This window comes from Aristolochia californica, unplaced genomic scaffold, assembly GCF_029961685.1.
Source record: "Aristolochia californica isolate CCGP_79_NKW_82.1479 unplaced genomic scaffold, dmAriCali1.0.hap1 SCAF_12, whole genome shotgun sequence".
Classification (NCBI taxonomy): domain Eukaryota; kingdom Viridiplantae; phylum Streptophyta; class Magnoliopsida; order Piperales; family Aristolochiaceae; genus Aristolochia; species Aristolochia californica.
The window spans coordinates 29,475,299-29,503,172 of record NW_027181793.1 but is presented as its reverse complement, the minus strand read 5'-3'; the positions used below and the strand labels follow the sequence as shown (position 1 = coordinate 29,503,172).

General features: G+C 37.7%; 3 protein-coding genes, 1 long non-coding RNA gene and 2 other non-coding genes across 8 annotated transcripts; 3 read left to right on the top strand and 3 right to left on the bottom strand.

The window, feature by feature from the left end:
- Positions 1-1,317: 1,317 nt before the first annotated feature.
- LOC137945312 (DExH-box ATP-dependent RNA helicase DExH12-like) lies at positions 1,318-11,037 on the bottom strand. Of its 2 annotated transcripts, none has more exons than XM_068791148.1 (5): positions 10,911-11,037; positions 7,028-10,025; positions 5,269-5,658; positions 1,716-4,952; positions 1,318-1,637 (listed from the first exon to the last, which is right to left on the bottom strand). In XM_068791148.1, the coding sequence occupies exons 2-4, from the start codon at positions 9,977-9,979 to the stop codon at positions 1,767-1,769; spliced, it is 6,528 nt and encodes a 2,175-aa protein (XP_068647249.1). In that variant the 5' UTR covers positions 9,980-10,025; positions 10,911-11,037; the 3' UTR covers positions 1,318-1,637; positions 1,716-1,766. The 2 variants fall into 2 exon arrangements, with proteins under 2 accessions (XP_068647249.1, XP_068647248.1); XM_068791147.1 differs by having other exon boundaries at positions 1,318-1,619.
- Positions 11,038-17,970: 6,933 nt separating this feature from the next.
- Positions 17,971-18,420, top strand: LOC137946852 (TPD1 protein homolog 1-like). The gene is made up of 2 exons (XM_068793140.1): positions 17,971-18,034; positions 18,110-18,420. The coding sequence occupies exons 1-2, from the start codon at positions 17,971-17,973 to the stop codon at positions 18,418-18,420; spliced, it is 375 nt and encodes a 124-aa protein (XP_068649241.1).
- Positions 18,421-18,975: 555 nt separating this feature from the next.
- On the top strand, positions 18,976-20,449 carry LOC137946850 (cytochrome P450 86A7-like). Its single transcript, XM_068793139.1, has 2 exons — positions 18,976-19,510; positions 20,133-20,449. The coding sequence occupies exons 1-2, from the start codon at positions 18,976-18,978 to the stop codon at positions 20,447-20,449; spliced, it is 852 nt and encodes a 283-aa protein (XP_068649240.1).
- A 493-nt stretch (positions 20,450-20,942) lies between these two features.
- LOC137945309 (uncharacterized) lies at positions 20,943-26,483 on the top strand. Of its 2 annotated transcripts, XR_011110983.1 has the most exons (4): positions 20,943-21,051; positions 21,159-21,304; positions 22,758-22,840; positions 26,261-26,483. It is a non-coding gene; the product is annotated as an uncharacterized lncRNA (long non-coding RNA). The 2 variants fall into 2 exon arrangements; XR_011110982.1 differs by lacking the exon at positions 26,261-26,483 and having other exon boundaries at positions 22,758-22,995.
- Positions 26,484-27,217: 734 nt separating this feature from the next.
- On the bottom strand, positions 27,218-27,306 carry LOC137947143 (small nucleolar RNA Z162). Its single transcript, XR_011111190.1, has one exon. It is a non-coding gene; the product is annotated as a small nucleolar RNA Z162 (small nucleolar RNA).
- Positions 27,307-27,404: 98 nt separating this feature from the next.
- LOC137947141 (small nucleolar RNA Z105) lies at positions 27,405-27,477 on the bottom strand. The gene has a single exon (XR_011111188.1). It is a non-coding gene; the product is annotated as a small nucleolar RNA Z105 (small nucleolar RNA).
- Positions 27,478-27,874: the final 397 nt, after the last annotated feature.

Below are 27,874 nucleotides of genomic sequence, written 5' to 3'. Positions count from 1 at the left end.
TCGTAAATTGTTCGAGTTCAGTTTTTACTTGAGTTCGCCTCGAGTTCAAACTTGACATAACGTGTTAAGTAAGTTCAAAATTTTTCAATTTTTGCTTATTAGTTTGTGAGTATATATTAGCAAAAAAAATTACGAAAATATTATTTACTCTAATTGATCTAATCAATTCCCTTTTTAGTTGGCTAGTAGTTACTCTTATTTACTTCAAACTTCAATGACGATCGATCCTTTAACCCTTTTAGATCGTTTAATATTTAATGTTATTGTTTGTCAATAAAATAAATTTTATTTATAAAAGTATTTGGATTTTTTTATGCCTAATAAACTAGTTATTATGCATTAATATGTTCCATTATAAAATCTTGAATTCGTTATAGCTTAGGAGTTTAATAGTTCTAAGTTCATCACAATATTTTATTTATTTTAATTTTAAATATAGGTTAGAGTTTAAACACGGCTCAACTCAAGCTCAAATTTGGTAAAAAAAATTGGACTCGAACTCGATTACAATTTTAAACTCGAGGCTGAACTTGAATTCAAAATATTCAGATTAAACTCAAACATGCAAATTCGAATTAGGCTGGGCAAGATGCCACCCTTAATGACGACCTAGGATGAAACCCAAAAACAAATTTTCCTAGACATAGGAGTACCAAATCAAGACCCGAGAACTTCCGTTCGAAACCTCATGGTAGGGGATAGTTTCCAACATTCACCACCTTAGCACTTGAGGAACTACGAATTTCCAACCATATTTTTAAGGAACGATGGCACCACAACGAAAAGACCTACGCCACTGTAGAACTTCTGGACTATTTTAAACTCGGAAACAGCTTGAGACAAAATTTGGTGACTATCTGCATTTTGCAACCCTAACACAACAATGAAGAATGATCTGCCCGTAATGCCCTGTTCCGCATGATACCTGTCGCTGCATCTAAATACTCTTACACGAATCATTTTCTTGGAATCCACCACCGCAGTTTTGAATGCCTGTGGAAGATCACATGCTTCGACTTCTTTTTAAAGGAGATGTCGACATTCCATGAACTCAAAGAGCATGTTAAATAATGACTTATTCAAATGAGAATTAAAATCTTCAATTTGGTTCGAGTTCCTTGATTTAAAAAATAAACCATTAACTTTTTGCCAGTGCAGCTAGTTACACGAGGCTGAGGACTGACACTTCACGAGAACAGGACAAGGTTTTCCACAGACAGCCTTTTCCAATCATGTGGAGAAGGTGAATTAATGGGTCCATTCAAGCAAAAGCTAGCCCACATTCAACAAAACTTTCCAAAAAGTGGTAGTATAATAGAGAAAACCAAATACAATTTTAATTACGGGAAAAAGGGTGCCATGATGACATGTTAAATACTAATAGCAGGGGTAGAAAGAAAAATGTCCCAGAACATTTAATATACAACTCTTACCAGTAACAGCAGCAGAAAATGTTATCCAAGTGGGAAGTACCACAACCTTCACTAATAAACATTGCTTTCGTCCTATCTGTATCAAGATTCAAGGGATATTTTAGCTTCTGGAACGGACTTACAGAGAATATCGAAATAGTAGAGGGTATACAAAGCAGTGCTGAAACTGCTATGAATATTTTCAACCTGCAAGATGACATGCAACTAAAATATGGTATCACTTAAAGACACAAAATCGAAGAAAAGCAAAAGCCACACAAAAAAACGAAATGTTAACTATACCAGGTAATGCCAAGATCAGAGGACAATGTCTGTCGAAAGCACTAAATATAATCATCCTCTCATATCTCCATCACCTTCGGTTGCTTCCTTCACATCAACTGTAAAGCTATATTCCTGGTCACATCCCAGATAAGAATCACACATAAAGTATAAAGTGTATGATTTTTCTCCAACTTCACCAGGAGCAGTGAATTCGACTTTGACTTTAGCTTTCCGTTGCAAGGAGACTCTCTTGATACCAAGTAATTGATTACTCTTGCTATCACCAACCACAAGCCACCAACCTTCTTCCTTGGCCTTCGGATACTTGGGGGCATAGACAGGGCCCACCTCTGACCTTCCCTCAAGATCCCGTTCCAGAGTGACAAGCAAAGTGACATTTTCACCAGTACTCACATCATCACCATCCAGCACTTCATAAGACAAATCGATGTTTGGGAACCGGTTGCAGAACTGAGCAATATCATGCAGCTGACGATCTGAAAGCTGCAGAAGCTCACGCCTCTCATCATCCTCCATCTCAACTAGATCAAAAATTGTTTCAATTCTCTTCCCAGGATTCTCCAGGCATTTCCTTGCTAGATCCTTTGTGAAGTGAGGAAGCTGTAAAAGCATGGAATCACGCTCCCACATGCCTTGTGTAACCATCTGACTGACCTCCATAGCAAGGATTGCTAGGCTAAGCCAGCCACTGCTGGAAATGACATCCACCATGGCCTGAAGCAATCTGGTTGCAGAAAGTAGCACCTCTCTCTGGTCAGCTGCTAAATTTCCCACCACTGTGTGCCGAGAGAAGTGGGCCTGTAATAAAGCATTAGCCTTCTCATGTGGATCTGTGCACTTAGGATTCTCCACAGCAAACCTCTGATGGTGAATCAACTTTCTGATCTGCTCTTCCTCGCCTGGTCGAATATGAAGCTGGGAATACTCTGAAGCAGATGATAAAATTTCCAGGAGAGCTTTCATTCTGGTTTTTGATGTCAGTGATGAACTGAAACGCTCTATAGTGGTATAACTGATGTAGTAGTAAGATGCAATCATGCCCAAGTTCAGTGGAGAGAGATCCATATCATCTTCTATTGTTACACACTTACTTGACTCTAAATCATTTAATGTGTTCTCAACAAGCTCAGAAAGATAATCAGAGAGATGCCTGTGACTGACTCCCTGGAGGCTGTAGTAGTTAGGATTCTGAGTAAGCCTCCGATACATGAATGTCCAAGTCAGGTAATCCACAGCATCCTGCTTGTTCTCTATGATCCCAACAACAATTTCCGCATTTACATTATCATGAATGAAGTGTTGCAGATGACTCTCCACTGGAAAGGCTTCATATACAAACTTCTTGTAATATTCTTTACGGGGAGCATGACACAGAATCACACATTTGCCAGCATTGTCCACAAGAGGCCTACTGGCATGGCCCATCATTTGCAGCAGATCAGTTATTGGATAGTCGGTATGGGCATTTTCTCGGCCATCATAATACTGAGTTCCCATTACAACAACCAAGTGAGCTGATAAAGACATTCCCCAGCACATTGAACTAGTTGCAACACATACCTGGATCAATCCTGCTGCAAATAAATGTGAAACAAGCTCCTGATCCAAGCTTGTGAGCCCTTCATGCAAGTACCCAACTCCATGCTGGAGAGTGGTACGCAGAGTTTCCTCCTCAACATTTGAGATGAATTCTTCCACTTTCTCTGGTCGGAGTAGAAAACTAGGCCTCTCCCCACTATCCACACTTGAGTAAGTGACCAGATCAAGAGCTGTCAGCCTGGCATGTTTCCTTGTAGGAACAAACACAAGAGCAGGTTTATCAATCTTTGCATGCTGAACGATAGCGGTATAGGTGGGTTTCACCATAGCTTGCATTCGTGCTTCAAAATTGGCAATATCAATTCCCTGAAGGTGAATCTCGAGAGGCACTGGACGGACCCCTGGAGGGAAGTTGAAAAGTCCGTGAGAAGTTGCACCAATCCATTCACCCAAATCCTTTGCATTTGCAAGTGAGGTTGAAAGAGCCACTATGCGAATCGTGTTCTCAACATGGCTAGAGATGTATCTCATCCTAGATACAATGACCTCCAACACAGGACCACCTTGTCCACCAATCAAGTGGAGCTCATCAACAATAAAAAGGCTGACCTGCTGGACATGCTTGCGCTGCTTCCACCGCCGGGATAGAGCATCCCATTTCTCAGGAGTGCTGATAATTACTTGACCTTTCTCAAGCAATTTTAAATCTGTTGCAGTTTCACCTGTAAGTTCAACCACACGTAAGCCCAGACCCTTACCAAACTTTTGTTCCCATTCTTGATACCGTTGCTTGGCAAGAGCTTCAATTGGTGCAATATATACAGCTCGCATGACATTTTCAGGTCCCCTCTGATGATTTCTCAGCAGAGCAAACTCGGCACATATTGTTTTCCCACTGCCTGTGGGAGCTGCAACCAAAACATTGTCATCGGTGTTGTACAGGACAGTGAAAACCTGTGTTTGAATGGGATTAAAATGCTTAAATTCTTGGTAGAGGGCCTCATATAAAGGATTTCTCAGGGCAGTCACAGGAAGGGGTTGTAGGTCGAGCAATTCAGTTGGCGGTGGATATTTTTCAGGTAAAATAAGGTGTCTGAAAGAAACAGGTAGCACAGTTTGAGCCCCAAGCCACCGATCAGAAACAACACGAATGAAGTATTGTGGAGGCAATGGCTCATAAATCGGTACCGTGAAATTCAAATTATGATCCTCATCAATGTATTGCTTCTTCAGAAGAAAATATTCGTGATGGAGGATATACTCCCCATCATTATCCTCAACAATAACCCAAAAAGGCTCAACATAGCCATGCACCTTATCATCCCACTGAAAATCAGGTGTTATGGTAAGTTCAACTCTCAATACAGATCGAGTTATTGGCTGAACATGCGCCGCGAGATTAAGCTTTGGGAACTGGTGGATGAATTTGTGGAGTGTTCTACCCATCTTCTGAAATCGTATAAGCTCTCCAATCTCCTGGGATGAGAGATCATAATACCTTTCCCAAGCTAAATCTTTCTTCTCTAGTTTCATCAAGATTTCATTTGGAATTCCATTGAATTGGCGGAGAGGAGTCTGGACACTCCACATGCGCTTGCCAACCATCTTGCACAGATTCAATGCCTTCTCAGCCAATTCAGCCCACCCTCTCTTGAGAACAATCTCAAAAAGAGCCCGTAAAAGACGACCAGCACTCTGCCCACAAGAATGGAACAACAATAAGGGGAGTGCAGGATAATTGTGAGCTTTGAAGACGTCACATGGGGCAGGGGGGATGGGGTGTAGAAGAAAAGAAAGTTGATAATCATTCAAGATGCTTGACAGAACAATAATCAAAGCAATTAAGAAACCAGAACAATAATCAATCACACCAGGGTGGTGTTTTGTTTTTGTGTGTGTTTATGCTTGTGTGCGTGTGTGTGTGTGTGTGTGAGAGAGAGAGAGAGAGAGTGTGTGTGTGTGTGTGAGAGAGAGAGAGAGAGATCTATATTTGGAAAAAAGAAAAACAAACCTGGGTGATGTACACCATATCTGATGTAAGTGAAAGCCCCTCAAGTTTCAACTGTGAAATGTATGCCTGAAGCAAGACATTAATCTTTGCACTAGGATCTTCCAAGCTTTCTTTCACAGGTATTGGAACACGATCTAAGAGTTTTGCCAACTCTATCTTCTCATCTTGTCTCACTGTCACATACTTAAATTCCTCACTAAGGGAAAAAAGCCGACAGAGTTCAATATCACCCATTGTTGGCTTCAGATACTCATTGTACGTAGCTATTGTCCCATGAGTGATATAGTAGTAGCTGGCAATCCGACCAAGGTCAGTCACCTGAAAATACCCACTTCTCCTATCATATTTAATCAAATTATTTTTATCCAAGATGTTTGCAGCTGAATGAATCTGCAACACAGAAAAGAGGGAAAAGTCAAGAGTAAATCAATAATTAACTAGAATTCTTACAAAATAGCATGATCAACAAAGAGTAATATGAGATGTCACAACATGTAGCACCCGTCATACAGAAATAGAGAGTAAGAAGTATGGTTATTTAGGGCCACGTAGAGAGTCATGTGATCTAATAGATGCAATCAGGGTTTCCCTGACAATTTCTGAGAAAGGATTATGTTGTACTTAGTAGAAACAAATAATTCTATCAAATTTTATTTTCTCAGGACTAATGCACATTCAGTCAGTTCCTAGTTCCATCATCTACCAAAAGGAGTTGCTTTGAAAATGTGAAATAAATAATTCTAACGGATTTTATTTACTCAGGACTAATGCACATTCAGTCAGTTCTTAGTTAGATCATCCACCAAAAGGTGTTGCTTTGAACATGAAAGAAAAAGGGCGGAACATTAAATTCAAAAGGACACTTCAAAAGCATAAAAGACAAATAGAGATAATGGATTCCTCTAGCTTTCATTTCATGTATCCCAGCAGTTTAGATACGAGACAATGTGATTTACTATTCCTTAATCCCACAATTCAGACGCAGCAATGGCAGCATATTATCTGGCCATATATATGAGATATATAAGATTCAGAGAAGAGAGGAAGAGGAAAAAGGAAAAAGAAGATGCTGGAAGAGAGCCAGAGAGGAGCTCTCATTGGGGATCAGAATTCAACCCCTGATGCCTTTTATTCACTTAAGTGAGTTTGAGAGCCTTTTATGCATATATACCTCTCTTACATTTAACTACTTATAACTCCCAATCTACACGTCTAAATTACATACAAATTAGACCATATAGACATTTAAACATGCTGAGCAAGATAGTGCCCTCACTGGTAAACACAGACCATGTAAAAACACAAACTGCCCCTTATATTTCTAACAATATATATATATACAGCATTCGACAAAATTGGCCTTCGTTGAACTCTATCACATCCCCTTAATGCAAATATTGCACTTTCCTTCCCAATGCAGGGTTGAACATAGTTCTATACCTCATGATGCATTTTTTACAGATATTTCACACTGTCAGCTCTCAACATTTTCTATAATTAGCATAAAATATAATATAACAAGCTAATATGATAAGGGTTAGTTTAGACCAGTCCTGAAAAATTATGAAACTATACAATCATGACTCACCTACCCAACCTCCCTGGAGGAGGGACCCACCTCTTCCTCCCCACTCTCCCCCTCTGTGCCCCCCTTTTTAAAAAAATCTTCTTCTTTAAAAACAAAAATAAAGAATGCAAAGAAGACAGGGTCAATAGATGAAGACCACAGCTGGAGGGGATCTGAGTCTTGAAAACTTACCAAATCAGCTCTCCTCTCTTCCAATGTTTTGTCTCTTTCCAGCACATCAACTGGCAAACTGTACAGAGTGGGATTCCGCAGCATTCGTATATACAAGTATGTATAACCAATCCATGTGCAAGCTTCTCTGGCATTCTGAACTGTTCCAAGCACAATTTCAGCGTTCAACTGATCAGCCAGTTTTGACACAAATTGACTCTCAATTGGGAGCTGTTGATTCATGAGAGAGAGATAGTACTGTAGCTCACTGTGACCAGTTAAAATTATTCCTTCCCCATAGGTATCATATTGAGGCCTTCCAGCACGACCAAGCATCTGCATGACATCTAGGGGACTAAGCTCAGTCCAGGCTCCTTTTTCTGGATTGTATATCTGGGTCCCTTTGATAATTACTGTGTGAGCTGGCAGATTCACACCCCAAGCAAGAGTTGCAGTTGAAACTAACACCTGTATGTGCTTCTCACCGAAGAGATCTTCAACAAGCTCACGATCTGGCCTTGCTAACCCAGCATGATGAATTGCAAACCCATAAGGAAGTAGGTCTTTCAGATCATTATTCTTTACAAGTTCCGTGTGACTGTGAAGAATCTCACGGCTGGCACTTTCTTCTTTCAAGAATCGGCCAAGAGTATCATTAGCAAGAGCAGTATCTCGTATTGCACGAGCAGTTTTGGCTGTCTCTTTCCTAGAGTGCACAAATATGAGCACCTGATGCTTTCCTGCAACAGCCATGACTTTCTCATAACAGACATCATTCATCAATTGGAACCTCTGCAGAGGTTTCTTTACTGTGATTCCAATATACTGCTGAGCAAGGGGGCAAGGTCTATAACTATTGTCAAAATGGAACATACCCTTTGTGGGACTAACTCTTAAAAACAATGCCACATCTTCATAATTTGGAAGTGTAGCAGACAGGCCAACCAGACGAATGTGTTCTTTTGTTGTCTCAATCTGCCTAACAGTTCTTGCAACAATACTCTCCAAGACAGGCCCTCTATTATCATGCAGAAGATGAATCTCATCAATGATAAGAAGCTTCACAAGTTGAGTATATGTTCGATCACCAGATTTTCGGGTGATTATATCCCACTTCTCGGGAGTTGTAACAATTATTTGTGTTTCTTCAATCTGTTGGCGTGAGAGTGTTTGATCTCCACTAAGTTCCTTCACAGTGACACCATAATGTTTAAGGCGATCAGACAAGTTCCCTACCATTTCAGCAACCAAAGCTTTCATGGGTGCTACATAAACAATCTTGTAGTTGCCATGGTTGAACGAACCATCCCGGTTGCGATGCCGAGCAATTAGTTGAAGTATGGTTAGCATGGCAACATTTGTTTTGCCAGCACCAGTTGGAGCACATAAAAGGATATTCTCTGCTGAAAAAAGGGCAGTTTGATAAACTTTACTCTGCACTCTGTTGAGATGCTTCATGCCTTCAAAAGCTGGTTGGGCCCAATCAGGCATCACAGATATCTGTATAAGCTCCTCACCTGGAGCAAGTGGCTTAGGTTTCAAGGCTGGCACATGAACTTCCTCGTACCCTTTATGAGAAGTTCTATATGAGCCAGGAGGAAGTTCACACTTTTTATTTGCCATTAAAAGACCACCTTGATGAAATGCAATGTTGTCAAGGTCAAGCAATTGGCGCTGACCTTTCAACCAGCCATTCTCCCCCTCTCTTTCAACTACTCTTCTCTCCCTTTCTCCATCACCAGAACCACTCTCGTCTTTCAACCTTCTTGCTTCTTCCCTTATACTTCTCTCAAGATTCTTCTGGCGTTCCTTTGCCGTAGCCCTAGTAGCATGCAACTGCTCCAAAATTGCAGCTAAAACAGGACCTGCAGTTGTCATTTCCTCTTCAATCTTCTTCCTCTGCTCCTGGTCTTCAGCTCTTGCCAAACGAGTACACCACACAATCTTTAGACGGTTCCGCAGGAGCAACTTTATGAGGTCAAACTTGTCATAATCAAGAAGCATGACAAGACGATTCTCAACATCCCTATCATCTCCTTCTGCAAGAATCTTAAGCACCTCCTCTGCCAATTTTTGGCTGTGTTGTGGATCAATCTCTTGGTATGCTTGAGAAATTTTCCTCTGAAGCCAATAAGCATCAATGTCTTGAACATTTAGGGTCAAACCTTCATTCGCTTCCTCCAAGTCATCATCATCAATTCCACCCATTTGCATTGCCCCGGCACTATTGGATTCAGGGCCTTCGTCTTCAGCATCTGATTCCTCTTGGACCAGCTCGTAATCACTCTCTTCTTCTTCCTCATCCTCCTCAAACTCAACTGCAACTCCAATGTCATCATCCAGGGACTCATCAGTTGCAGAAGCAGCTGTGCCTGCAGCATCACCTCCTTCCTGATAATCAGTGATAAGCTTCCCAATAGACACAATCTGATCAAAAAGCTGATTGGGGATGGGATTTAGAAGTTTCTCAATTTCCTTTTTCTTGTCAGGGTTTTTTATCTTATCATTTTTCAAGACTGACAAAACCTCATCAGCAGCACCTGCAAGAATATCCTGGGGATGCCCACCAAACTGCTGCTGTATAATGCTGAGAAGGGTCTCATAAGCTGCTCGTGTTTCCTTTGTTTTTGGTTGATAAACACTATCCTCAGTGAGGGAAAGGACACTCTCTTCTTGAATACGTCTTCTTTTGTTGTCTCTCTTTTGAGTAGGCTCAGAAGAGAGGGGATCGCGCTCCTTCTTCTTCTTAGACTTCTTTAGCTTCTCATCAAGTTCCTGTGGCTTCCCCTTGTATACCCTATCACCAAAATGTCTCGGGTCAATCTTTCCCCAGAGGGATTCAGGCTCACCAGTAGGTTCATGGGTGTCGCGAGGGCGAGAATCAGTAGTTAGGACAAGGCTTGAATTCGCTCTATATTCATACTGTTTGAAACGAGCATGTGCTTCTGCACCACCTCCCAAGTTGTGTGCCATGATTTACACAAAATGAAGCTGGTTTACAACAAAAGATGAAGCTATCCTGCAAGAGAAGGCGAAAAGTGCAAATTACCAATCAAACTAAATCTTAATAAAATATGAGCTCGGACCTAATAGTTTACACCCTTTTTCCAGTTCTAGACTCTACGTCGTAAAAATATGAGTGAGATGCACTGCTTCCTCCAATTCATCATAAGCAAAAATATGACACACACTAAAACTACCTGGCAGTAGGTTACAAAAAAGTTTACCCAGATCAGAACATAAAGAAGAGATTATAAAATGTTAAACCGTCAGAATTTCCAAAAGGAAGCCCAATGTGAATCAGTATGGAAATACTAAACAATAAATACTTTCTCCGTTTCAGCGTTAGCAAATAAAAAGGACTGACACAATCGACAGGTATTATGTAAGTTATCAGGATCCCAGTCCATTTTGATAGTGGGAAAAAATAGTAAAATCACACATACGAAAGCCACACACCAGATGTGTTGAGTGATTCAGAAGGAGACCTTAAACCAAACGGAATGAAATTTTCTTAGCCTTTAACTTCCTCCGAGATGGACTGGTAAGGGAACAGCAATAGAAGAAAACCCATCGTAGGTCGTCTTCCCCTCCCTGAAACGAGCTCAAATGATACAACTCTGCTACTAAGGAGTTTTAGGGTTTTTGCCACCCTACCTTTCTACAGGTACCCCGCAACCGTAGAAATGGAAAAAAAAACTAATGGTAAACTTACTCCGAGAATGACTGGTAAGTGAACAACAATAGAAGAAAACCACTTATAGGCCGTCTTCCCCTCCCTGAAACGAGCTCAAATGATACAACTCTGCTACTAGGGAGTTTTAGGGTTTTCGCCATCCTACCTTCCTAGAGGTACCCCGCTACCGTAGAAATGGAAAAAACAAATGGAAAGTAATCTGTTTACCTCACAAAGATTTAGTTGAACGAATCCAAATCGGAAGACCGCCTTTCCTTCTCTATGGCGGTGGAGCGTGCATAGTGAAAACAGCAAACAGCAAACAGCAGACAGTGGACGGCCGAGGCGAGTGACGAAAGACTCATAAAGCAGCCCGCCCTAAGGATCAGTTCTGGACCGCCTTCACTGGGAAATGGGGAATGGTCGAAACCGTGATGGTCCCACCATAACTTGATATATTGAACCACGTATTTATACGCTAGTCAGCCTAATTACCCTTTGAGTTTCGATAATCAATGGGTAATTAAATCTTATACTCCGTTGTTATTAGAACCAGTTATCAAATCGGAAGGATAACAGGTTTTGGTCGAACCAAAAATAGGATATTGTCTTAATTCAAGGATAGTGAGACATTGAGCATTGCCGATTTCAGGTCATGAGTTCAAATCCCCACTCCAACGCAAAATTTTCTCCATTTCAATCGACCCCTACACGTAAAACTTGTACAAATCATGTGTGGACTGTTCAATCCGATTGAATCGTCATATTTATGTGCCCTCGTAAAAAATTCTATATAGCCATCTAATTATGAGGGAAGGATGTTGGACTTAAATCCATCCCTAGGGTTATTGTAATCAACTTTGACTTTGTTTTAAAAAAAAATACTATCACCAACTCTAACTTATTTACAATAGTGTCGGTGGTCTACGATAAAAATTATTAAAAAAGAAGTTGTTTAAAATCAACAACAACAATATTGTAACAAAGGGTGGTGGACCAAGATCTTCATCAAAGTGGCATTCATCTAGAATTACCCTTGAAACTCTTTTCCTTGATTGTTCCAATCCTAATACTGATGTTTGAAGAAATAAAGGATTTTGTGAGAAGTATGTTTGGATCAGGGTAGTCGAAAATTTACGTATTAGAGATTTATTTTGTTTGAGTTTATATTGGACGAGATTTCTGCTTTGCAAACTGAGATATACGAATAATAATCATGTTTGAAGAAATGAAAATTTTTGTGAGGAGTATATTTGAATCAGAGTAGTCAACACATTTTGATATTGTAGATCTATTTTGTTTGGGTTTATTTTGTACGAGATTTTTGCTTTGCAAGCTAAGATGTACGAATAATAATCATGTTTGACGAAATGGAGATTTTTGTGAGGAGTATGTTTGGATTAGGATAGTTGAAATTTTTGGTATTGGAGATCTATTTTGTTTGAATTTATATTGGACGAGATTTCTGCTTAACAAGCTGAGATGTACGAATAATAACTTTATTTGTGAGGATAGTGGGGAAATCATTCACTCAACTAGGCAAATCTAATTTGTTGGAGAATGATTCAAGATTTTGAATTTGTCATTGAATTTTGGGATGCTTGAAATTGTGTTTTCATGCTTGTGGACTTATACAAGATTTTTTTCCCTATTGACTTGCAATGTTAAACTAAATGGATGGGCAATAAGAGTTTGTAACCTTTCTTTTTGAGGTTGAAAGTATTATCTTAATCTTGCTATTTTCTAAACAAATGTGTAAAATACAAAAGGCTCGTGAAAATGTACTCCCAAGACTTTATTATCATATGAAATCTCTTCTCTAAATATCTTTCCTATAGTTGTTGTTGTTATTGTACTATTGAAGTCTTTCAACATTAGTTGAACGCCATAAATGAGAATTGTGTACCTGCCGTGGCCAATATTAGTAGTCTTTTCTGCTCGGAGAACTGTATTTTAGCTTAATAAGATTTATCAATTTATTATCTATTTTTTTAGTTCTAAACTATCATGTGTTGTTACTCTTGAAATACAGTTTGGCTATAAATTGATGATCTATTTTTATGTTGTAATGTATCATTAATGTGGACATTTACAATGGGTGTATTGATATACCATGAAAGTTTTTGAAGGAATATATTATTTTTATTAAGATACTAACTATAGGCTGATTTTGTCAATTGTGCAATCTTAAATTGAGGGGATCAGATTTAGATTTTTAATGTTTTCCTTCATGTCTATGTAGGCAAGTAGGCTAGAAGTATTATCATGATAATGTTTTTTTCTAAGCAGAAGGGCTTATTTAGAACCCACAAAAAAGAAAAAAGGGAGAGATAGTTATTTTTTGTTGTTTGGCAGCGAAACATCGTTGAGAGAAAAGAAAATCACTTTCTCTTTTAGTTAATAAATTTTCTCTCATAATGATGGAATTTAAGGAGAACAAAAAAGAAATAGAAACTTGAGAGAAAATCTTAATCCTCAAAATTTAAAAATATTGTGAATTTTCTTTTATTTTTTATTTTCCATGTATATCCAAACAAGAGAAACTATATTTCTCTTCCATTATCTCTCTTATTTTTCATGGGCATCCAAACAAGCTCTCTCTCTTTCTTTTCTCTTCATTTTCTTTTCTTTCCCTTTTCTCTGTTCCAAAAATAGCCAAAGTGTATGCAAATACAATCAAATTGTGCAGGCTTTATTATCATATGAAATCTATTTTTTATAAATCCTTCCTATAACAATTGTTGGTCTTGCACTATTGATGTCTTTCTACATCTTTGTTTGTCAATGGCAAGGGTTATTGCATGAAAATTTAGAATAGTCACTTTAATTTTATTTTTTATTTTTATCGGTTAACAAAAAAAAAATGTTCTTGTTGTTATGATTACCCTTCAAACTAATTCTTCAGTAAGATCGCTATCACTTTTTGTTTGCTATCGTTATGGTAGTTTCATTTATTATAGTCTCTTCAATTTTTAGTTCTAGAGTTATGATTTCTCATAGATATTGATTTTTTCTTATGCTAATATTCTTCTATTTTGCTTTGATGTATGGTAGTTCTTAAAACCATGCCAAATGTATTTTAATATGTTCTAGAAGTAATCTAAACCTCTTTACTCATTCAAATTCAATTCTATATTAGTTTTTAGATGAATTGCTTTTTCTTTGTTTCATTGTATATTTCTTAATTTACTTCGGTTTTTTGAATTAGTGGGTTTTTAAGGATTTTGCTTGGGTCTGGTAAGAATATGAAAAAATAATGGTTTGATTTTTATCTTTTTTTTGGATTAATGACATTGATTTTGTTTTCCTTCTATAGTACTGAGTTTTTGTTATTTATTTAATTCCATTTACAAAAGTCTTCTGCTTCTCACTCCTTTTTTTAGAGTTAGAACTATAGGATACTTTTTATACTTAAATTTATTAATTTGATGTCTCTTTTGTTCTCTTTTTACCCAACTTTGTTGTCTTCCATGCATTTGGTTACCATTTTGTTGGTTACCATTTTGTTGGGATGGACCACTGAATGTAGCAAGAGAAAAACCCATGCATGCTCCTTGTAACTTTTTAGAAAAATAGACCCTAAACCCTAAATATTACTCTAAATTGTGAATTTTTTAGATTTAATAGGTGACTATGTGTAATAGTGGTCATTATGTATTCAAAAGCAAAATGCTCATGGAATTTGAAAGAAGCAATATCATGGAGTATGATGGAGTTGGAAGTCTCAAAATTGAAGGGTTAATAAAGAAAAGTAAAAGAAGCGTGAAATTAAGGAAGAGGACACCTACAAGTAAACTTTATAGCTTATTAATTTTTGAAAGTATCTTAAAGTTTTAGTTTAGTAAATTTAAATTGGGTGTAATTGGGACTTGTTTAGTTCAGTGTAAGTATGATTTACTGTATAATGGACAATATAAATAAAATATATGACAAAGCAAAGCAATCTAACACTTCTCTCTTTTCATTTCCTCAATTCTTATTTCTCTTCTTTTCTGTGCACTCTAATTCTAAAATTTTAAAAGGCATATTTTGTTACCTTTCTAAAAAAATAAGTAGAAGAGAAAAGTAGATCCCAATCAAGTCGATCATTTGCACTAACTAGGGGTGGCTTCGAACCGAGCCGGCTCGCGAGCGGCTCGTGTTCGGCTCGGTTCGACTCGTTATATTTCGAGCTCGAGCCGAACTCGAACTCAGAAATGGGCTTGTTTAGGTTAACGAGTCGAGCTCGAACAGAGTCAGGTTCGGCTCGTCGGCTCACGAGCCGACTCGTTAATTTAACGAGGGGCAGGATTGGGGGTCTCTCTCTCGCCCTTGCTCTCTTCTCTCCCGAATTTTTTTGTCGGTCTCTCTCCCGCCCTCGCTCTCTTCTCTCCCGAATTTTTTTTCGGTCTCTCTCCCGCCCTCGCTCTCTTCTCTCCCGATTTTTTTTTTCGGTCTCTCTCTCGCCCTCGCTCTCTTCGTCTCCTCCTTCCCTTCTCTCTTTTTCCTCCGAAATTCCCTCTCTCGGCATCCATCTCCCTTCTCCCTCTCGCCGCCGGTGCCCCTTCCGCCACTGTCGCACCTAATCCTTTCCCCCGCTCATCGCCTTCTCTGCCTCTCATCGTCGTCGTTGTTGACTCCCGTAGCGTCGCTCTCACCTTGTCGTACCCCAACTAGAGCGGCTTCTCTGGACCCTCTCCCGTCATCGTCACCCCCTACCACCGCCTGTTGTCGTCGTCAAATCAGCCGGCCACCGCTCTCGCCGGAACGGGTACCCCCGGATACCTAAAGTTCGGAGAAAGGGGGGGAGATTATTTTCCCCCCTCGACGCTCCGTCCCGCACAACGTGCAAACTCGCACGTGCAGTTCACACATACGAGTTTCGCACGTGTGGTTTTTATATAAAAAAAAAAAACTTGCAAATCCTATTCTCAACCTGTTTTTCTTTTGGACAATGCAATAATATGTAAAAATATAATGTGTTAAAGTTAGCATTTGATCAAATTTTTCTGTTTATTTTTTTATTTTTTATAATTAATCTTGGACACAATTATTTGGTTCACGTAATTATTGTATTAATGTATAATAAACAGCAATCAATAAATAATATAATATATAATTTTAATTAATTAATATATTAATTATACATTAAATTACTTATTTGTGTTGTAATCATGTTTGTTTTACCTAATTTGGGGTTTAAATATTATGTTTTAATTAAGTATACTATTATAAGTTACTCATTTTTTTGTTTTTTATATTTTTTTTATTTTGGGGCACTAACACTGGAAACTGTTTTCCAATGTATATGAACTTGTCCACACTAACACCAAGTTTGAAATTGAATTTCATGTAGAGGAATTAAATGAATTTGAAGCAGGAGATGAAGATGAACTTCAAATTTTAAGTTTGTTGACTAAACCCCCTTATAATTCTCATATCCACAGTAACTTCGGAGTCATTATTTAGTCCTGGTGGTAGAGTAATAGACTCGTATAGTTCTTCCTTGGTACCAAATACATTTCAAATTTTGATTTGTGGCACTGGTTGGGTTTAGACTCTTCACGGTATAAAGAAAAATCAAAAGGTGAATTTCTTTGATTAATTATTTATTACGATATTTTTAGTTTTATTTATTAAAATTTTGTTTTATGATTATAGCCTGAGAAGAAGAGTGTAAAGATAATGCTACCAGCTACATGATTTTTCATGTTTTTCTCATCATGGTAATTTTAATATTTTTAATGACATTAAGCAACTACTAGTGGAAGAGTATTTTTTTATCTGACAATAACTAATTTTATTTTTTTGTTTTTGTCATAGGTGGAGATTTTGCTCAAGCAAGGACCTATATTATTTTATAACATAAAGATAAATAACTATAGTTTGTAAATTTATAATGGATTTATAGTTTTTATTTGGGTGATTGTAAATTGATAGTGATATTTCATTTAATTTTGTCGTGTTTGATTATTGTATGGAATTTATTTATAATATTATGCAGTGTATGGAGTGTTTAGACTATTTTATGGAATGTATAAACAATTTATTGGAGTGTTTATGGAATGTATAAACAATTTTATGGAGTATTTATGCAGGTATTATGTATGTTGATTATGCCCAATTTTATATAGAGATCATGTCGAATTTTATACAGGTATTATATATATAGATTATGCTTAATTTTAAGAATGCCCAATCTTATACATGTATTATATATATAGGTTATGCCCAATTTTATGTAAAATATATGCATAATTTTATATATATTTTATTTGGTATATATTTTTAAAAAATTTTAAATGTATGTTGAGGCTCGAGTTCGGCTCGAAGCTCGACTCGAACTCGGTGGGCTCGAGCTCGATAACAATTTTAGGCTCGAGATGAAGTTCGGCTCAAAGCTCGGCTCGAACATAGGCAGGTTTGGGCTCGGCTCGATGCCACCCCTAGCACTAACCCATACTCCCGGAACAATGCTATGAGGGGAGAGTGTCCATATGATTATAGTTCTATATAGGAAACCTGGGGCTTCTCTAGGACATTCGAAGAGAAGGCAAAGATGTGTCGAAGTTGTTAAGTTTTGTTTTCGTCAATTAGTTTAGAAAGAATCTGGTGATCTAATAGTATCATTTTATTCGACATTCAACATTTCTAGAGGTAAGGCCACATTTGCAGATATATATATATATCGGGTATGATTGTAATTGGAAGTAGAACATAAAAAGGATCAAATTTGAAAATTTACTTAAAGAGTAAAATTGTAAACGGATAATTATTAGAATAGGAAAGGCATACCTATTTTGTCATTGATTTGATTATCTATCAATTTAGATTATGGTCAACTTGCTAGCCCTATGTTCATGACAAAGTTATGGACTTTGAAACATGTAGACTAGATTCTCATATCTTGTAAGGGGTGAAAGGGTAAGACCACTAAGAGACTTAACCTAAGTGCATCGTATATTTTTATAATCTCATATAATTAATCCATTTTCATGCATATTAAGATCAAGTGTGAATTGGAGCAGTTTTTGTTAATCTTTTGGCCAGATCAATTAGCCAGAGATTCTTCTGCCCTAAGTAAGGTATGACTGAGTTACCTTCCTCGTCAACAGGATGAACTTAATAGTCGTTTTTTACGAGAGAAAACAAGCGGATCCTTTTTTAATTAATGTTCCCGTAAAAAATGCCGAAGGATAATGGAATGTATTCTTAGCTATTTCCTTCGTACTCTCTCTGCCTATAAAAGCATAAGCCATTGAAGCTCTGCAATCCATCCTCCTCCTCTTGATTAAGCTGAGATATCTAAATGCCTCCCAACGCTCTTGTTCTTCTTATAACGCTTATTCTTGCTGTGGCCCTCCCTGCCTCACGTAAAGACTCTTGTTCTTCTTATAACGCTTTTTCTTCGTTAAGTTACTCATGTTTTTCTTTGAATGGTTTTACAGGAGTTGAAGGAAGGGAATGTGATCTCGGAGGTGTTCAGATATATCAAGTTTCCAATGGTTTTGGACAGGGTCACATCCCTGAATTCCGAGTACAAATTCTCAATGCAGCACCGACGCCGGTGTATAACGTGCACGTTGCATGCGGCGAATTCGCGTCGGCAAGACTGGTGAATCCCCATGTTTTCAAGCGGATCAAGCCCAACGACTGCGTCGTGAACGATGGGAAGCCATTGATGGCTAATGAGCTCCTTGCCTTCTTCTATACCAATTCAAGAGCCTACGATCTTGCCGTTTCTCATGTCGAATGCTGAAGACTTGAAACTTCTCTATTATTATTTGTAACGGATAATATGGTATTTGAATCTAGTTTAGAGATATGGATCAGAAAATACAGTAAACAAATGGATGCATTATCGTTTGTGTTACAATGGCAACCGGAGGTTAGAGTAGGGGAGGGGAAACTACAGAGGTAAGGGGATTGTGGGGATTGAGGGAGAGGAGAGAATGAAGGGACCAATAGAGAAAGGATAAGAGAGAGACTTAATTATTTGCTAGGGAGAGTGTTTTCCAGCCTTAGACTGATTTTTTCCTCTAAAAAATAGGAAATTTTACTAAATTATCTATTTTTAATAAATATTAACAAAAATAGTTTCAAAACTTAATATTAAAAATACCCAACTTTGACCAGTACAATCCAACTCAACACGTCAGCTTTAACCGCTTAAGTGTTGGCACATCATCACACCACGTCACCAAACTGAGAAACAATACCACATCATCGAAATGCCCCATCATCATCCACATGTATGATAAACCCTCTTTTTGCCCTGTCATCACATGCATGGAGATTGTCGAACGTTGAGTACATGATGAAGACGAATTTCACTAACTTCGACAAAGGCCCCAACTTCGCTGAGATATTCGACGTCCTGGGTGTTGGGATATTTAACGCCGATGGGGAGTGTTGGTTCATGCAGAGGAAGATGGCGATCTCGCGGTTCATGTCCAAGAGGTTTCAGAGCTTCTATGTTGAGAAGAACCATGAGGTGGTGAGGGAAGTCCTCTTGCTGGTGCTGCAAAATGCTGTCTCAAGGGGTTTGACGCTGGATTTGCAGGAAGTGTTCAAGTGGCTTTCTTTTGATTCTACTTGTGCCTCTGTATTAGGAACGAATCCTGGCCTTCTGTTTGTTACTTTCATGGAGAATGGATTTTCTATGGCACTAGATACAGCGACTCGAGTTACTTTCTTGTGGCACTCCGTACCGTGCTTCTTGTGGAAGACGATGCGGTTACTGGGATTTGGATGGGAGAGGAAATACGGCCAAGCATGGCAGGATTTAGATGATCACTTGGCAAGGTATATCTCTGTCAAGAAACAAGATCTAGCTGACGGACAAGCAAGTGAAAAGGAGGAGAGGTGTTAAATAAGTAATAGTTAATTTTTTAATTTTTTATTAGTTTTTTTAATAATTTATTATTTTAGATATAAGTGATTAAAAAGTGTATTCATAAATTTGATTTTTAAAATAAAAAAATATTTTATTTAATTACCTAGTAACTTACGTGGCAGATGACGTACCGAAAAAGTGACATGGCAGTCGTTGTGTTCACTTACTCCCCCTATCCTATTGACGTGTCACTGTACACATATACAGTTTATCGGTCAAAATGTTTATTAAAATATGTTTTTGAAATTAGGTATTTTGGTAAAAAAAACTTTCCTTTTTCATAGTAGAATCCTCTGGAATCGTAAAAGAGGCAAGCCGACTAGAACAGATTCTTAGCTATTTCCTTTCTTCGTCCAATCTTTACCTATATAAGCATCAGTCCGGTGAAGCTCTGGAATCCATCTTATATACGTCTCTGGACGAAGCTCTCGGAATGCCTCGCCCCAGCAATGCTGTTCTCCATTTTATTTCGCTTCTTCTTGTCGTAGTGATCTCTAAATCACGTAACTCTCTCTCTCTCTCTCTATCCCTCTCTCTCTCTCGAGGTTCTGTTTTCACCTTGAATTGTTTTACAGGAGTGGAAGGAAGGCAATGTGCTGTCGGACATGTTCAGATAAATCAAGATTCCACTGGTTTTGGACCGGGCAACATCCCTGAATTCAGAGTACAGATTCTGAATGCATCACCAACCGGCACAGCCGTGTCCAATGTACATGTAGCATGCGATCAATTCGCGTCTGCAAGGCTGGTGAATCCCCGTATTTTCCAGCGGCTCAAGCCTAACGACTGTCTCGTGAAAGATGGGAAGCCATTGGAGGCCAACGAGCTCATCGCCTTCTCCTACACAAATTCAAGACCCTACCCTCTTGCCGTTTCTCATGTCGAATGTTGAAAACTAACCAAGTTATGTTATAATGGTTGCACTTTTGATTGTTATAGAAATTATTGATAGGTTATAAGATGATTTTCTCATGTTTTGCTTCTTAATTTATTTTTCCTTAATTTTATTATTAGTTATTGTAGAAATAAATTTATATTTTAATTAATAAAATTAAAACTATTGATGAAATTAAAATATTAAAGAAGTAAAATTAATTATACCAATAAATATTTAAGAAATCTTATGTAATTAACACTTAAAAAATAGGCTTAATATAATAAACTAAATAAACTTGGACTTCAGGTTTATATATTAATCCTATATACGCCCACTTTGGAAAGAAATCCTGCAGACTAGTCATAGTCACAAAGCCCAAGGAGAACGTCTACATGTGAAATGCCCATATACTAATGTCGAACAGTCCGGCCCATAAGCTAGTCCACAGGATGACACGAGTATTGCCTTCCACTAGTCTTGCTTCTTTCTCCTCCCCCTTTCTCACTTCTTCCAACGACGCCTTCCGTCTGACGACATGTTTCTCTCAGAAAACGCGAGATGATGTATATTTAAATATTTCGAACTCACCTTCCGTCTGTAAAGCTTCGTAGGAAGAGGTTCTGTTTCTCTCTCCAATTACCGTGTTTCAGTTTTTTTTTTTCTGAAAATCGAGAATTGTGCTCTTTCCAATTTATGATAGTCATTTTATTTGGTCTGCTGGCAGGGGTCTTGCTCTTCTCAGCAATTCCTTTTACCATTGTCAAAGCCATCGGTAATAGCTCTTTAGAAGCTTTGCTTCAGCGTAGATTGCAGGAGACTAAGAAGGCTGCGGTAGAGAACTCTTTCAAATTTAGTCCACTATCGAAGAAGGTGAGGGAGGGAGGTCATTTCTTGGTTCTCTTATCTTTCGTCTTGAACCTTGTAACTCTGTTACTTCTCAATTTGTGAAAATTATGCTGTTTCAAGAGGCTTCAATTTTAGACTACGATGGCTTTAAGCAATTTAACTTCGGTGAGCATGGGAATGCACGTCAATACCTTAGTCCTCTAAGATATTGCTCTTTGAGTTGGTGGAACTAGTCTTTTGACCTTCTTACTGCTTCACTATGTGCACTAGAAACTTGATTAAGAAATCTGCAGAAGCTAGTCTTACTTCTGGTAAAAGAACATGTCCTAATTATTTTTTTATGGGGAGGTATAATCTTGCATCTTCTATGTTCTATGGAAGTGGTCAACTATTTTACTTGACTTCTTTTCCAAACAAAGAAATGTTTTAGGAATTTTGATAAAAATTTAAGCATTCTCTGACTATTTGCATGTCAGCTTGCAAAATCTTGGCGCACATCGTTTTATGACAACATTGGTAAAAAAAATCAGTTTTTAGTATGGCAAAGAGCAGCCCCGTTGGCTTGGCCCAATACCTTTCAAGTATCCTGCATATCTCATTGGAGAATTTCCTGGTGATTATGGCTTCGATATTGCAGGTCTTGGGAAAGATCCTTCGGAATTTGAGAAAATTTCAAGCTTGTAAATTGCTTCTACTATTGAAGTCCCAATGACCTGTTGACATGTCAAGTCAAGATCAATTAGCTTCTCCTGTCCAAACAGCTATATTGACTTCAAATTATATTTACTGTGCTGCAGCTTTGAAATATTACATGCCCGATGGGCAATGGTGGCAACACTTGGTGTTGTTATCCCAGAGTTATTAGATCTGTTTGGCCTTGTACGCTTTGTTGAACTTGTATGGTGATGAAATCTGGAAAAAACTTCAAGGTTTAAAATTTGATTGCACAATTTTCAGGACATTGACTTCTTAACATATAGTCAGTCTTCTGCAGTCCCCCAAATGTATAGACTTGGGTAGTCCACATCTAGGTTTCTGGAAATGTTTCATTTGGGCAAGAATATGGCTGATGATATTAATGAAATTTGGGTTGTCAGGAATTTACCGTAGAAACATCTCAAGCTGTTTTAAATCCCCTCATCTCATTTGTAATGTTTCATCTAACAAATTAATTAATAATTGGTTTGTGGCCTAAGAACTAACTTCATTATGCAGCAAGCTTCTGAGGAAGCAATAAAAGTCTATTTTTGAGGCTAAAGAGTAATAGTCATTTATTATTCACTTTTAGTTGTCATAGAACTTCACCAATCATGAGTTGAGTTTCATATCTCTGACTGGCAGTTTTTGTTAGCTCCGAGTCACCACAGCATGTGACTGTTAGCATATCTTTGTGTTATTATCATATCATAAATTCTCTGAAGATCCTCCAAGAAGAAAGGTCATTCCAGAAGAAGTGTTTTATTTCTTCTTTGTGTAGGGTGATACTCTTGACTATTTTGGCATTCCAGGGCTCCACATGGAGGAGTTCTTGTCATAGCTATTTGCCAAGCTCTCCTAATGGTAAGAGCTTTCTATTTTTGGTACAGCTTATGCATTCACCACTTCTCTTTTTGGGTTTATTTTATTTGAATTTTATTTGACCTTTTTTGTTTTTGAAAAGTTTTGTGACCAATCTTTGAGCAAATTAGAGTAGTAGTTATGTGATTAGAGATGTAAAGTGGACTACAGTTCAGAGTTACCAATTTGATTATCATACAAAAATTCTTACCAAGAGAAAAGAGGATCAAAGCTACCAATTTGATTATAATGAGAAAATCTTTACCAAGAGAAAAGAGGATCAGAGCTACTAATTTGACTATAATGAGAAATTTCTTACCTAGAGAAAAGAGGATCAGAGCTACCAATTGAAAAGAGGATTGGTAAGGATGGCACGAAAATAGGCTCTCTTTCTCTCCACAGATTTGTTCAAAATCTGTAGGTTAAAAATCACCTTAGGGACTTAATAAATGAGGTGCTGTCATGGATCAAACATTTTTGAAAATTTTTAATGTATGAAATGAGCCATTTCGTGTTCTAGGTCAGAATAATTTGAATCATTCATGCAAGAACAAGGACAGGTTATACTGGTCGAAGGTAGGGGTGGCATCGAGCCGAGCCGAGCCCGAACCTGCCTATGTTCGAGCCGAGCTTGATTTAAATATTTTGAGCCAAGTTTCGAGCCGAGCTTCATCTCGAGCCTAAAATTGTTATCGAGCTCGAGCCCACTGAGTTCGAGCCAAGCTTCGAGCTTCAACATATATTTAAAACTTTTCAAAAAATATATACCAAATAAAATATATATAAAATTATGCATACATTTTACATAAAATTGGGCATAACCTATATATATAATACATGTATAAGATTGGGCATAACCTCGATTTAAAATTAAGCATAATTTATATATATAATACCTGTATAAAATTTGACATGACCTCTATTTAAAATTGGGCATAATCAACGTACATAATACATGCATAAATACTCTATAAATTTTTTTATATATTCCATAAACACTCCAATAAATTATTTATACATTCCATAAAATAGTCTAAACACTCCATACACTGCATAATATTATAAATAAATTCTATACAATAATCAAACACAACAAAATTAAATGAAATATCACTATCAATTTACAATCACCCAAATAAAAACTATAAATCCATTATAAATTTACAAACTATAGTTATTTCTCTTCATGCTAGAAAATAATATACGTCCTTGCTTGAGCAAAATCTTCACCTATGACAAAAACAAAAAAATAAAATTAGTTATTATCAGATAAAAAAATACTCTTCCACTAGTAGTTACTTAATGTCATTAAAAATATTAAAATTACCATGATGAGAAAAACATGAAAAATCATGTAACTGGTAGCATTATCTCTGCACTCTTCTTCCCAAGCTGTAATCATAAACAAAATTTTAATAAATAAAACTAAAAAATATACTAAAAAATATCGTAATAAATAATTAATCAAAGAAATTCACCATTTGATTTTTCTTTATACCGTGAAGAGTCCGAACTCAACCAGTACCACAAATCAAAGTTTGAAATGTATTTGGTACCAAGGAAGAACAATACGAGTCTATTATTCTACCACCAACACTAAATAATGACTTCGAAGCTACTGTGGATATGAGAATTATAAGGCGGGGTAGTCAACAAACTTAAAATTTGAAGTTCATCTTCATCTCCTGCTTCAAATTCATTTAATTCCTTTACATGAAATTCAATTTCAAACTTGGTGTTAGTGTGGACGAGTTCATATACATTGGAAAACAGTTAGTGCCCCAAAATAAGAAAAATATAAAAAACAAGAAAATAAGTAACTCATAATAGTATACTTAATTAAAACATAATATTTAAACCTTAAATTAGGTAAAACAAACATGATTACAACTCAAATAAGTAATTTAATGTAAAATTAAAATAAATTAAAATATTAATTAATTAAATTAGATATTATATTATTTAATGATTACAGTTTATTATACATTAATACAATAATTACGTGAGCCAATTAACTGTGTACATGATTAATTATAAAAAATAAAAAAAATAAACAAGAAAATTTGATCAAATGCTAACTTTAACACACTATATTTTTATGTATTATTGCATCGTCCAGATGAAAAACAGGCTGAGAATAGAATTTGCAAGTTTTTTTTATTTATAAAAACCACACATGCGAAACTCGCATGTGTGAACTGCACGTGCAAGTTCACACGTTGTACGGGATGGAGCATTGAGGGGGGGAAATAATCTCCCCCCCTCAACTTAGGTCTCCGAACTTTAGGTATCCAGGGGTTCCCGTTCCTACGAGAGCGGTGACCGGCTGATTTGACGGCGGCAACAGGCGGTGGTAGGGGGGTGACGACAACGAGAGAGGGTCTAGAGCAGCCGCTCTAGTTGGGGTACGATGAGGCAAGGGCGACACTACGGGAGTAGACGATGACGACGATGAGAGGCAAAGACGGCGATGAGCGGGGGGAAGGATTAGGTACGACGACGACGACAGGGGCACTAGCAGCGAGAGGGAGAAGGGAGATGGAGGCCTAGAGGGAATTTCGGAGGAAAAAGAGAGAAGGGGAGGAGATGAAGAGAGCGAGGGGGGAGAGACCCAAAAAAAAAATTCAGGAGAGAATGCGAGACCCTGGAAAATTACCCCATCCTACCGCTCATTAAATTAATGAGTCGGCCCGCGAGCCGATGAGCCAAACCTGGCTCCGCTAGAACTCAGCTCGTTAACCTAAATAAACCCATTTCTGAGTTCGAGTTCAGCTCGATATATAACGAGTCAAACCGAGCCGCGAGCCGGCTCGGTTCGAAACCACCCCTAGTCAGAGGCTCTTTAGAGAATAAACTATGGGTGACCCCACACGGACAAGTAAAGCTTCCAGGTGCAGGTGGCCTATTGTTGCTCCATCCTGAATGTGTTTATCAATGTACATCTGTTGGATTGATGCATTATATCCTAAATTACCTTGAAGTCATAAGAGAGTTATCTTTTTTTATTGTTATTCTCATGGAGTTATCTTCTCTTTCATTTCCACCCTTAGGCCAAGTGTAGGAATCTCTATGATTTTTTAAGTGAAACACCTTGAACTTCTTGGAAACCTAGTATTTACTGGAACAGATAAGGGGAGTCCTTCAAGAATTTGTGACCTTCGCTTCTCTATCTTGCTGTTAAGTTAAGACTCTGTAATACAGGAACTCTTTTCATATTTGTAGTGAACTGGGATGACAAAACTACATTCATGTTTTTTTTTAACATAAGATTTTCAAACAATACCACTTTCCAAACCAGTAAATTTGGATTTCTAACAAAATGATGCTTTCAGTTAAGGGGAAAAACGGAACTACTAGAACCAACTAAAAACATTCTCGATTTTAGGGCTAGGTTAAAGTTATGTTATTACTATATGAATACAGGCATGCAAGCAGAGGGTGACTACACCAAGGAAGCTCCTCCCAGTGGATCTCCTGCTCACAATACCTGTGGAGGAAAAGTTTCACTCACCTGTGCAAGGACCAACAGGAGCTCCTTTTTTCAATCTTTTCAGTGAAAGGGTATCCTCTGGGGAGAAGTTTTCACGTAAAGATCCCGGCATTGATGGGCGCTTTAGGGAAAAGCCCTTGAATAAATTTTTTTTCCATTTAGTATGCATCAGGATATGTATTTAGTTTTGGAAAAATCCAATACATTTAAGCACAGGAAGCCAGTTGGGTACTTCTGTGGGATTTTAGCAGATGATCTGATACACCACCAGCAGCATTGACCAACCACGGAGGGTTCACGCTGTTTTGGACAGCGGAAGTTTTTGGGATAAAGGCAAGCGACGCAAGTAATTTAAATAAGCCCTGTAACATAATAAGACCAACCACGGAGGGTTCACGCTGTTTAGGACATAGGAAGTTTTTGGGATAGAGGAAAGCGACGCAAGTAATTTAAAGAAGCTCTGTAACATACCAATTTATACCATCGTTTATACTTTATTGTTCAAAATGATATACTCAAAATATATCAGAGGCTTCAAAAATTTTGGGTATTTGGGGTAGAAACTGGAAACAGAAATACACCGGTAAGAGATTATTACCAATAAGAAGAAACCTCAAAGAAGGTTCTCTTCTCCTAAAAATGCAGATAACCGATGTTCTCTACTCTCCAGAGGTTTGGAGTTGGGATTCCTGATCACTGACAACGTAAGGCAGCTACGGCCACCTGTTTCAACCTAAAAATATCTTATTTGCTTCTTCATTTGTTGCTGCAAATGATATTTTTGAAGTACAAAGTACAAAAACTCCAACAAACTTCGAGAAACCATGAGTTAAAAAAGCACTGCAAAAAAAGAATGTAGTACCTCAAACTATACTTGCAGAAGGGTCAGCAAGGCACTCAGCATGAAAAGGACTATAATTGTTTTCATAGATCTATAGATCTCGTCATACAAAATATGAAATCTCATCATCGTGCCATTTATATGAAAAATAGATTGCAAGAAAAGTAGACAATTGCAAAAAAAAAAAAAAAAAAAAAAAGGCAAAGAAGACAAAGAAAATCGTTCAAGCAGAGCATTCAGAATGAGTAGGAGGTTAAGTTCCAATCATGAAATATATCGGATAATTTCAGTTCATCCTCATTATGCTCCACACAACCACGAAAATGAAAATCGGTGATTCAAAGAGTAAAACGAACGTAAAGAGTGCCCGCCCAGAAGAAAGGATTACATATCAACGCGGACACAAAGGTGTCTCAGATGACCGTCGTGAGAAAACAACAATCCATTGTCTTCACGAGCACTTCCGTACGGGAGGCAGGGAGAGAGCAGCTACGTAGAGAGTCGCGAATGAGGGTTTTTAAAGGCACCGTGACTGCTCATTTAGGGTTTGGGAGTCTTCATCGACAAACGGCTGCTTTAATTGCCAGAACCACGAAATTACACTATTAACCCCCTTCAGAAACATATTTTTCAAGTAAAAAATCGCATTGGCCTCGGAAGGCGCAAGAGCCGTTCCTTTCAGAGAAAAAAAATGACGCCTCAGGAT

Bases quoted from the DNA above. Each gene is read 5' to 3' on its own strand.
- LOC137945312 (XM_068791148.1), bottom strand. From the start codon at position 9,979: ATGGCACACAACTTGGGAGGTGGTGCAGAAGCACATGCTCGTTTCAAA. The intron at 5,659-7,027 runs GTAAGTTTTCAA...TCTGTGTTGCAG, and splicing joins AAGAGAGGAGAGCTGATTTG to ATTCATTCAGCTGCAAACAT. The intron at 4,953-5,268 runs GTTTGTTTTTCT...TCTTGTGGGCAG, and splicing joins ATATGGTGTACATCACCCAG to AGTGCTGGTCGTCTTTTACG.
- LOC137946852 (XM_068793140.1), top strand. From the start codon at position 17,971: ATGCCTCCCAACGCTCTTGTTCTTCTTATAACGCTTATTCTTGCTGTG. The intron at 18,035-18,109 runs GTAAAGACTCTT...ATGGTTTTACAG, and splicing joins TGTGGCCCTCCCTGCCTCAC to GAGTTGAAGGAAGGGAATGT.
- LOC137946850 (XM_068793139.1), top strand. From the start codon at position 18,976: ATGATGAAGACGAATTTCACTAACTTCGACAAAGGCCCCAACTTCGCT. The intron at 19,511-20,132 runs GTGAAAAGGAGG...ATTGTTTTACAG, and splicing joins TCTAGCTGACGGACAAGCAA to GAGTGGAAGGAAGGCAATGT.